The sequence below is a fragment of the Hipposideros armiger genome, unplaced genomic scaffold, assembly GCF_001890085.2.
Source record: "Hipposideros armiger isolate ML-2016 unplaced genomic scaffold, ASM189008v1 scaffold_53, whole genome shotgun sequence".
Lineage (NCBI taxonomy): Eukaryota > Metazoa > Chordata > Mammalia > Chiroptera > Hipposideridae > Hipposideros > Hipposideros armiger.
In genome coordinates this window covers 2191488-2203743 of record NW_017731403.1, presented here as the reverse complement: position 1 = coordinate 2203743, position 12256 = coordinate 2191488, and the positions used below count along the sequence as shown (strand labels likewise).

The window sequence follows — 12256 nt, the reverse complement described above, 5'->3', positions numbered from 1 at the left end:
GCAGGGGAATTTGAAGTAACAAATGTTTTTGCTGTCACAAACTTCTTTTTCATTGCCATAATATTATTAGGTAATTTTATTATTCTAATTGTTCAAAATTTTTATGTACTGCTTAGATCCAGAAACTTGGGAATCATCTAAGGCCGGCCCCTCACCTGGCACATGTAGTAACTGGGGCCCAAAAAAGTGAAGGGACGTGCCTAAGGTTACAGACCAAGTCTGTGACAGAACTGTATACAAGTCTGTGATAGTTACAAAGTGGTGGCTGTGCTCATCTCACTACATCGAGCCTATGGTACAAATGAATCAAGAGGCTTTTAGATTCCGGGAAACCCAGATCTCTGAACCAAAAGGGAACTTGGAGTTCATCTAGAACCAATCCCTCATTTTAAAGAGGTTAAAAGGGAAAATTTTCTTGTAGTCTCTGAATCCTAAAAATATAACACAGATTAGACAGTTACTTTAAAACATATGTACTTGCCTGGCGGGTATGATTTCCAGGAACATATACAGAATTAAACTGCTTCATGAGATTCCTAGCTCCAGCAATATCCCGAAGCGAAGTAAAGAGTTCATCCACGGCAATTTTGGATTTGTGAAATGTCAGGTTAATTGAAGAGTCACAGCCTGAAACAATCCAGAGATATTTTCTTGGGTGAACAAATCTTTAAATTAAGTTTTAATAATAACAGCTTGAGCTTGATGTAACACAGTTGTTGTTTTTTAACCCTATTTCCCCCCCGGTGGTTCACCAAGTGGGCTGTTTCAATCATCCATGAGCAATGAAACATATTGAGTATAAACACCTTTGACAGAAGTAGAACTCAGAATTGCCTGGGATCACAGCCACTGGCTTCAATCCCACTGCAAAGGATTCACAGAAAGAAAATGCCCCAGGATCCACTATCCTCAGAACACAGCTTTGGGAAAATACAAGAAGACACAAAGGAAAATACAAGAGAATTCTGTGATGAACCCTTCTCGCTTGAATCCCATGAACAGTTTCCATAAAATAGAGCAGCAAGAATGAGAAAGATTAGTTGCTCCAGTAACAGAACTTGTTGGGAATGGGCATCTGTCTAATGTGCTGATAATACACATGGCGTATTTCAAAAGGCAGCCATTCAAAGCCGATAAAACACAAAAGGGGTCTAATAAGAAGACTGTTCACAGCAATACTTCCATTTCTTTTAGAAACTTATAACGGATAGATGTAGTCTCTATCTTGTTAGAAGCTCATTCAGAAGAGAAATGATTGTGGGTAACTCAGAAGTTAAAGAAATAGAGAAAGATCTAAGACGAGTATTTTTGAGTCTCTTAAATAGTGCAGACATATGAACTCATTCATCCTGATGAGATAGGAGCTATTATTCTTCCTATTTAAAGGGTGAGGGAACCCAAATGCAGACAGGTTAAGTAACACTCCTGTCCACAGACACTGTCAAAGCTCTGCCTGTATCTGCTCTGTTACTCTGGACGTCACCTGTAGTTCTGGGGAATAGTTCCCATGTCCTCTGACTACTTCCTACCTCAAGTGCCCGGGTGTCTCTCTAACTCTGTTTCTCTGTCTCTATGTCTCTCTGTGTCTCTCTTCCTGAGGGCTTTCTCCACCTGTACGAGCATGTTTGGCATTTCTGTGGAACAGGTTAGAGAGTCAGCACTCATAGGAACAAACCAGCATTCTCTTCCCTTAGAACAATTGTGAATTGTGGTCTCCACAGCTTTTCTGAGGGGCCCCAACAGGACTGAGGCCCAGGTGCCTCCAACAGTAACTGCCTCATTAAGGCCCCCTTTATTGGCTTTCCTTCCTTCCCAATCTCACTTCCCTACTTCCTGAATGTGCTTCCTGGGACATCTTTCCAAATATAGCACTTGTACCCAAATCCTTGTTTTAGGACATCAGAGCTTCCACAGCAATTGAAATACACGTATAGGCAGCCTAGATCCAGAGCATGTATCCTTTTTTGGAGCAGCTTTATTGAGACATAATTCACATACAATTAACCTGCATAAAGTATACAATTCAACAGCTTTTAGTATATTCACATAGTTGTCTAGTTATATATTCATTATCACCACAATCAATTCTAGAACATTTTTATTACTCCAGCAAGAAAATCCACACCCATTAACTGTCATTCACCATTTCCCCTACCCTTAGTTCCTGACTACCACTAATCTGCTTTGTGTCTGTATGGATTTACCTATTCTGATCATTTCATATACATGGAATCACAGAATATGTGATTCCTTTCGTTTCACATAATGTTTTCAGGGTTCATCCAAGCTGTAGCATGTATCAGTGCTTCATTTCTTTTTATTGCTGACTAATATTCATTATAAGGATATGCCACATTTTACACATCTATTCATTAGTTGATGGATATTTGGGTTGTTTCCATATTTTGGCTATTATGAATGCTGCAGTTTTTATGTGTGTGTGTGTGTGTGTGTGTGTGTGTACATACATTTTCATTTCTCTTGGGTATATGTCTAGTAGTAGAATTGCTAAGTCATATGAAAACTCCATGTTTAACCTTTTGAGGAACTGCCGGACTGTTTTCCATTTTCCAAAGTGTCTGCACCATTTTATATTCCCACCAGCAGTGTAAGAGAGTTCTTATTTCTCCACATCCTCAACAATGCTTCTGATTTATCTTCTTGATTGTACTATCTAAGTGGGTATGAAATGAGGAGATACTTGTTGATTTTGATAAAGAGAGAAATTGTTTTTAGGGAGTAGAGGTAGATCCAAACAAGCTCAAACTATGGAGAGTTTGTAAAGTACCTAGGAGCATTTGAAGGAACCCAATTGTAGCAGATGCTGCAAGGTGGATGAGTAGCTAAGCCTCCACTCTTAATTACTGTGGGACACCATACGAGGTGAGATAAAAAAACTACAGTGAATGCTGCTGCCAAGTGCCATCCAATGGAAAGGCAGGGATCTTCAATACAAGAAGTGGTGCGTTGAAACTTAATAACAGGGTGTAACAAGTTTCAACTTGTTCAGTTCAGTCAGTCAGGTGTGAGCTATTGTTGGGAGAAGGTATACTTTAAAGTGTTCATGGATCATGAAATGCATTAACATGAAATGGGCAAACAGTTTCATTCTCCACCATGACAACACTGTGTCACATATCGCTTCTGGTATACAGCAATTTCTGTCAAAATATTACAGTGTGTCTTCATCTACCTTATTCACTAGATCTAGCATTATGCAACTTCTGGCTCTTCACCAAAGTCAAAATGACCATGAAAGGTAAATGTTTTGAATCGATTCAGGACATTGAGGTAGCCACGACAGCACAACTATAAAGACACTCACAAAAGAGGACTAACCAGAACTGCCTCAGAGAGTGGCAAGAATGATGGGATAATGGTGTTTGAAGTGAGGGGGAGTATTTTGAGGGGGATTAATAGCAATGTGTCTTTTACTGTAATACATTAAAAAAAAATTTAAACAGTCACCATACCGTTTGATCACACTTTGTATACAATAACCCTTAGAGGTTGGGCAAAATTCTAAACTGTTTTTACTCACAACACTTTTGATACCAAATGTGTGGGATTCTTTCCCCCTACACCAACCAATTCTCTAACTCCCCAGACACCAACCAGAGTGCCCTACAATTCAATTCAATTCTGACACTAACTATGTAGTTAGTACAGACTCCAAAGTTTCAGGGCTCAGTCCTACAGGACTGCCCCCACTCGATCCAAGTCCCAGGAGCCACCTGCACTTCTGACCAAGCAGCTTTCAATTAAAAGTTCCCATCGGGGTGGCCAGGTGGCTCAGTTGGTTAGAGTGTGAGCTCTGAGCAACAGGGTTGCCAGTTCGATTCCCATATGGGCCAGTGAGCTGCGCCCTCTGTAACTAGATTGAAGACAATGACCGCTGAGCTGCCGATGGGAGGCTGGATGGCTCAGTTGGTTAGAGTACGTGCTCTTAACAACAAGCTTGCCAGTTTGACTCCCACATGGGATGGTGGGCTGTGACTCCTGCAACTAGATTGAAAATGGCAACTGGACTTGGAGCTGAGCTGCGCCCTCCACAACTAAGATTGAAGGACAACAACTTGACTTGAAGCTGATGGGTCCTGGGAAAAACACTGTTCCCCAATAAAGTTTTTAAAAAAAGTTTCCCATGACCCCTTCCTTGGGTCCAATAATTTGCTAGAACAGCTCATAGTATTCAGGAAAGCACTTTTCTTACCATTATGGGTTTAGTGCAAAAGTTACAACTCAGGAACAGCCAAATGGAAGACATGCATAGGGCGAGGCATGGGGGAAAGAGCATGCAGCTTCCATGTTCTCCTGAGCGGCTCCAGCTTCCCAGCAGCTGGATGTTGTCACCAGCCCAGAAGCTCTTAGAACCCTATTGTTTAAAGATTATGATGGCAGGTTAATTACATAGGCATGATTAATTAAATCATTTGGCTATTGATGATTATCTCAATCTCCAGCCCTTCTCCTCTCCCTGGAGGTTGGGCGTAGGGTTGAAAGTTCCAACACTCTAAACATGGCTTGGTTTTTCTGGTGACCAGACAGACCCCCATCCTGAAACTATTTAGGGGCCCCCAATCATCATGCATCCTATTAGCATACATGACACATCAATCTGGAGATTCCAAGCGTTTTAAGAGCGATGTGGTTGAAATAGGACAAAGACCAATAGATATATTTCTTATTGTGCCATAAAAATCCTCTGACCAACCTTTTTCTCCTGGTTTCCAGTAATTTCAACTCACTGCCATTAAAAAAAAAAAATCAAAGTGTGGTCAAGACCAGTGAGAGGAAGCCTCCCATATTCAGTGAACTGAGGTCGGTGGAAGGTGGAGTTCATGTGAACTCTTCAGGATTCTACACCACACTTTGTACAAAGAAAAGAAATAGTCATTTTTCTGAGCAACATGTTCAAAACTTCCTTCTCGTTCTTAAAGAAGTAAGATCTACAGGTACAGAGCATCTACTGATGTCACACTTGCCCTTGGCTTTGTAGCTCCAGCTGAGATATAATTAGCTTTTGCTTTCACCAATGATCAACCAGAAGAAACCTGGGAAGGTTATAGCTCCTCACTCATTCAACCTCTCAGGCTGAGCCATTCAAGATGTGGGACATTATATCAATTATATCTAAGTGTTGTATATTATGTACAGCTCTTTCAGATAAAAAAAGCATGAAGAGAAGAAAATAACATTACTAGTTCTAATACCCTGCATAGTATTTCAATTCCTCTAAAACACAATTCAGCCAATGGACTCAATTTTTTTAATTTAAAGTAATTAATTTTCTAGAGAACAGAAATATTCAGTTTTTTATATGGTCTATTTCAATCTTTTTAGAAAGTGAGGAATATGATGTTCATCCATTAGGATGCGTGGAATAGAATCATTTACTTGATTATGGATTACTGAAAATTATAGGTTATAGATGAAAATTGTGGATTATACAGTAAGTCCCTGACTTACGAACATTCGACTTGTGAACTTGCACAGATACGAATGGACCTCACATTACAAACATTCGTAGATGCGAATGAATCACGGAAGTAGCTCACATGTCTACTGGACATTGTTACAGTAGTGCTGCGGTGTGCTTACTGTACAGTGCGATAGTGTACAGTAATACAGTGCTCAATCAGAGCCCAGGATGTCCGGAAGCAAGAGGAAAAGCAGTGGTGATGTGGAGGGGACTGCTAGGAAGCGCAAAGCAATAATCATGGAAACAAAAGTGAAAATAATTGAGAGATTGAACCGAGGCGAAAAGATGGTAGATGTCACTCGTTCTTATAACATGAATCATTCAACCATTGGCTTTACATTGCATATTTGTGTCAAAGGTGTATAAGACTCACTTTGTCAGACTTATGAATGAATCCCCGACTTACGAACGGAACTCATTTGCAAGTCGGGGACTTGCTGTACACTGGAATTAAGCAAAGGCTGTGTAATTGCAAAGAGTTAGGTCACCTGCAGCACAGGTTGTTTGACAGAAATGTTTACAGATTACTGATAAATTGAACTCAAATGAACCCAACAAAAAATAAGACTGCCAAAGAAATTGTTGGAAGAAAAATAAAAAGTCCCAAATTTACAAAGTAAAACTTTCCTGAAGGATAGTCAGTTATCGCCATTGTTCAAACCACCAACGCTTGCCCCTGGGTCTGGTATTTTCAAAGCAAGTGTTGTACAATGTACATGTTTCTGGGACTTCGGGCCAAGGGGGCTCATTTTTATCAGTCACTGAGCATTTTTCATAATTATATCAATCTTCACCAAAAGAAGGATTTACATTCCTTTTTCCAAACCCTTAATGAAAGTTACACACACACACACACACACACACACACACACACACACACACACACACACACACTTTAGATATATGAATCAGAGAGAGAGAATAAGTGACTTGTGCAAGCTCACATCACTATTCCTGGCACAGTCGGTTCAAAATGTCCCTCTGGTCACAGATCTGAGCTCCTCCATGTTCCCTGCCTCCCACCATTCAGAATCTCCTCTGCGAAAGCAGCACATTAATAGCTAAGAGGAGAGGTGGGTATAAAAGCTATGAAATGGGATGAATTTTTTCTGTGATAATAACGATAGCTATAATCAATGAATGCTCACTTATGTCAGGCACTATTTTAAGAAGTTTATATGTATTAGCTCATTTACTCTCCACAGAATCCCCATAAGGTAGGTATTATTATTATTCCCATTTTGCAGATGGGGAAACTGAGCCATAGAGAAGTTAAGTAACACAAAGTCACTCAATTATTAAGCAGTAAAGCTAAGATTCAAACCTTTGCAGTCTAATTCGAGTTGGTCCTGTGAATCAACTGCTTTCTTTCAGATGTGCTAAGACCACATATATAAAAGATCAATAAAACACTTAATTCCCCCTTACTCGTGGAGAAATGCTTTTAAAAAGGAGTGAGTGGCAAGTGCCTTTCTTCTTGGGAAGACCTGGGCCTGTCCCTGGGGTAGACACCAACGGTGTGGTTTGCAGCGAGGCCCCGGGCTTGTCTTTTGTGGCCACATAAGGTGTGAGGTCTCCCAGGCCTGGCTGCACACTCTCCTTTGGATCTCTGCTCTGTAAGGAGCTGTATTCAGTTACTTCTAATAAGCCCCTGACAGCCTATTCCATTAAGCCAGCTTATGAGATAACAGTGTTTTGTAAGGGAACGCTAAGTGTACAATTCCAGTCAATTCTCATTTAATCCACTTAGTTAAATAGATAATAAACCAGAAGCTGATCCTAGCCTCTAGCCAAGCACGATCTGCATGCTTTAGTTGCCTACTTCTTGATAAGGGAGACCCCCCCAACCCCCTAGGGTACCCCTGTGTTCTTCTAAAATGGGGGATGACTCATACCCCTGCAATTTCTTTCTCTGGAGGGCTTGGGGATTTCTTGGGCAGGGGTCCAGTTACTCCTCAGAGCAAGAAAATAGGGCTCCTGTGTACATGCCTACCCTCCCTCTGTTCCCCTCTCACCCGTCTCCACTTACTGAAGTCCCTTTACTTCAGCAGAGTGAAAACAGTGGTTTCCATGGTTTTGTCCACTACAGGGACCCACACTTCCAGCAGCAACAAAGTTAAAATGGAGAGAAGGCTGAATAGCTTAATGATCCTCCTGGGATGGCTGAAATGAAGCCATGCTCCTGAGAGCAGCCTGCCTCGCTCTTCTCTTCTGGTTGGGTCTCTCTGGGGGCAGGCTTGAATCTTTCTGGTGCTTGGGGAACCTTTGTAAAAGAACTTGGTTTCCGCAAGTTTGGTTTTATGCCTTAAGTATTAAGGAATAAAAATGAGGAGGCTGCTGTGTACAAGGCCTTCGTCTGGACTGGAGTTGAAGTAGCCCAGATCTCAGGACTTCCAACACACACACACACACACACACACACACACACACACACACACACGCAGGTCAAACAGAAAGCATGTCAATTGCATGACTGGATAAGCTTTGGGGCATGGCTATGAAAGGATTTGAAATGTCTCCCTATTTAGTGATATTATTCTCCTCACAGTTCTAAAGCCCCCTCACATCTGATTGGGAAGAACTAGAGTAAAAAAATATTTGAGCCTGGTCAAGAGGTCCTTTTCTCATCTGGACCCAAATTACCCAAGCCTGTCCTCCTCATCCTCATACTGGCCTGGAGGTTGAGAACATCAGGCCCAGTTTCCTCTTAGCATCCCCGCCCTCCTGCCTCTCAGCAAACCCCTGGCAGCAGGGGCTCTGGGGCAGTTAGAGAAAAGTTCGGTTTGGGAGTGTGACTCAGGCCAGAAAGGGCAGAGCGCGGGGAGGTCATGACCTCTCCCATCCATCCAGCTGTCAGGTGTCACCTTTTTTCTCTTTTCAAACCATTGTTGTAAAGATGGAGTCTTTTCTCATGGCTCTCAATAAATGTTTGCTAAATGAAAACAAAATGAAAAAAACAAATAAACCTTAGCAAGAGCCATCACATCTGAGATCTTTTACGGAGGTTGACGGTATAAAACCACTCTTAAGTAGGACAGTGCTGGTAAGCGCATGAGTAAAACTATAAGAAAAGCCCTCTTTTTCAAACATGCTTGGGACTGATCAGTGACTGGGAGTCATTTAAAGATAGGGACTGGAAAAATCAATCAAATATATATATATTTAATATATATAATTTAATATATATAAATATTAAAATTAAAACATAAATGTCTGTTTATTGACTCATCTTTTGAGGAAAAACAAAGGTTTTTTTCTTTGAGTATTGTCTGCTGATCAGAGTTCCTGTTTTATAAAAATCATTATGTACCATGTAGAATTTCCAATTTTAGTCCATTTGACATGGAACAAGAAGTTAAAAGACACCTGTAGCATAATCAGAGAACAGAATTCTTCTAGATTTAATGTGTTCTGTTCCTTCAATCTTTTACAATCACCTCATCACACCTAATTCAAAAGCATTTTTTAAAATGCTTTGCTGAGTCTTTCAAAAGCATTCAGTTTGTCTTTCACTGAAACAATTTTCTTTTTGAATTCATACTTCATCAGTGTGTGAGAACGTTTAATGAAGATTTGCAACTTGATAACAAGTCCAACTGGCATAAGCAGGTTTGGAAATAGACCTGACTGAGTCTTGGGAATCACACAGCTTAACCAGAAAGAGCAGATGTACCCACGCACATGGAGAATGTGTGAGAGCCAGAGGGCACAGGGTTTCGGCATTCGTCATTCTATTTCATGGATGGATTGCAGATTGTCAATTATTCTGGCGAATGGATCATGCAGAGGCTGGTTGAGAACACATGAATTATATATGTTCTATAAATGAAAATACGTATTTCTGAAGTTCCATATTTATAGTACACAGGCAATTGTATCCGTGTCATCAATCTCATGTTTAATGACCTAGTGTGACTTTCAAATCCCTCTAATATAAGAAAATCAAGTCTCAGTTGTCAGGCTTCAGATCTTACAGGGCTGACTTCCCATAGCAGCGGTTCTCAACCTTCCTAATGCCGCGATCCCTTAATACAGTTCCTCATGTTGTGGTGACCCCCAACCATAAAATTATTTTCGTTGCTACTCTATAACTGTAATTTTGCTACTGTTATGAATTGTAATGTAAATATCTTTTTGTTTTCCAATGGTCTTAGGCAACCCCTGTGAAAGGGTCGTTCGACCCCCAAAGGGGTCGTGACCCACAGGTTGAGAACCGCTGTACTACAGAGTCCTGATGTGCAGCGCGTGGCAGGGCCCCTCGGCAGGTGTGGAGTGGTGACATAAACAGGCTTGGATGAGCATGTTAGTGAAGCGGGTCTAACAAAGAAAATCAGAATTGGAGATATCCCGGTGGGGCCGCCAAGGGCCCAAGACAGGGCCCACAAAGGCTGAGCACTTCCACAGTCCTGTCAGTCACCCCTCAGACTCTCAGTCCACCTCAGCCCATGGTCCCTGGGTTCACTGACTCCTTCCTACTCAGTGTCCCGGAATGTTCTAGCCTGTGGCCTATAGTTAAGGCTCAAATGACAAGGAGGAAAAGAGAGGAGGGGTGGCAATTAGCTCAGCGGCAGCAGGGACTTGCCTGGGTTCACTGCTGAGCTCCAGCCCAGAGCCTGGCTCATTCATAGAAGGCTCCCACTAAATAATCCTTAGATATGTGAATGGGAAAAATAGAAGGGTGGTAGGAAAAAGAGTTGAATCAGACCAACATGCTATAAAGCAACAGCACCGATTCTTGAGGAGCTGATAAACTATCTCTGCAGGAAATTTCAAACAAAGCGCCCCCAGATGGCTGTGAGCAATCCCAGTCTGCATGGCTAAGTGGATCGCCTCCCAAAAAGGCTGCTTTAGAAGAACCACCTCAATTGGCCGAATGAATTCTGTTTCTCTTTAACAAGCAAAACTAAACTCTTCATGGCTTAGGTATACATAGATGTGAGGTAAAACTATTTTAAACAGAAAGAAAATGATAAATACAAACTTCAGAAAAGTGGTTACCTTTGGGGTGGGGGTGGGTGGGTAAGCCACCCTTTGGGATAGGGTGGAAGGTTCATGGTGTTTATTATATAATTATGCTTTGTAACACGTATATCATATAATCTTTTAAATGTATCATCTATCATCTTAAAAAATATAACAAAATAAAACCAGTCACACTACTTTTTAAGCCTCCAGCAAATTCAGTTTTTTAAAACAGCTGAAACCAGAAAGCAATGACAGCTGAAATCTATTATTATTAGGCAGGTTTGGGGATGTGCAGTGGACGTGGAAAGACTTGTACAGTCATGAGAGAATGTGACTGCTCTGAATCCTAGCCCAAGCCCTGGGGCTTTTTGTGAGAAAACATGTGGGGAAGCCTGAAGGGAGGGAAACTGTCAGGAATATGCTTTGGAACTTGCATATTCTGGATCACAGAAACAAGGGAACAGCCCCAACTATTTCAAAACATTTCCTCTAAGACGCCTCTGAAAAACCTCTCCAAACTATCTTTTCTGACTGCCCTACCTATACTAACATAATTTCTCTATCTTAACCTTGTATGTGTTTAAGTAAGGGAGGCATCAAGGGCTTTGTAAAAACTGTTTTGATGCCACATATCACATTAAATCATACAACTTCTCATGGTGGATATTATGTTATCCTTGTAAATCAACCCAAATCTCTGTAGACAAAGAGATCCTGAAGTTCAGCATTCAGAGTAACTGAAGTGCCACGTTTGAGGCCATTTCTTTAAAAAGGTAGGCATCAGTTTTTGATCAGTGACATAGTCTCCTACTATTGGACCATCACCATGGGAAAATCAGATCTCTTGTATCATTTCGACGTTGGGCCCCTTTTCCGGGAACGAAAGCTGCCACAAGCGGGGAAAATGCCCACGTAGCAGCCACTTTCACCAGCACGCATGTTCGCTTTCCCATTCCTGTTTCCAAGCAGAAGGGCACACAGGCTCCTGACAGGAACACAGACAAGCTCTCCAGCTCAGCCCCTCTCACTGTGAGTGCTTCCTAACAGGTTGATTGTTTTTATTCTGTTGAATTAACTCTACTGAATTATGAACTTGCCATTTACACTGTAAGTCCACTTTCAAAGTGTGTTGACACTTCTGGCGGTTCTGAAAAGCTTGAAATGGTTTGCTGGACTCGCAGAGCTGACTTGAGAGATGACCTGCACCAGGTTGTTTTCAAGAGCTGTCAGGTGGCAGAGCACCTGGGAGCCACGCTGCACTTTCTAGGACACGGTGACAAAATACTGCAGCTGATTGCATTTTCTGAACCAGGGGAAAACAAGCCTATCTCACGCGCACGTATAAAGGTGTCACCAAACATACCCATGAGTTAAGCACAGTTGGCAGTTTTTATATTAATATTTGCTTGCTTCTTGTTTGTTTTTTCGGGGGATGCTACAAAAGCTGAAGTAGCAACTAAGATAAGGAAACACAGAATGGATGCCAGCTTGTGGTGCAGAAAATCTGATCTGCTTAACTTTATTTTTCTTTGAATGGAGAAAAGACTGCCATCGTTAGATTTTAGCAGGGGACAGTATTCCCCTGGGGCATAGTTTCAGAACCAATGAGCCAGCCTGGCCTTTCAGAGAGCAAAACGAAGCCCAGGTGCTCCTTCTACGGATGGTCCCTCCAAGACGTGCTAGAGGCTGATCCTGACTGTCCTCCAGGAAGGGTGCCTGCTGTGCCACCACCTGCAGCCAGCCCCATGCCTCGTTCCTCTCCACACTGTCCTCTCCCTATTGTCTAGTGCAGAGATGCACGTATGCGGG

General features: G+C 41.8%; 1 protein-coding gene across 1 annotated transcript in view; it reads right to left on the bottom strand.

The window, feature by feature from the left end:
* The window catches only part of SCFD2 (sec1 family domain containing 2), a 344198-nt gene that overhangs the window by 37229 nt on the left and 294713 nt on the right, over positions 1 to 12256 (bottom strand). The window contains exon 6 of the mRNA XM_019640903.1: positions 482 to 627. Coding sequence (XP_019496448.1) covers positions 482 to 627 — 146 coding nt within the window. The remainder of the gene's footprint in view (positions 1 to 481; positions 628 to 12256) is intronic.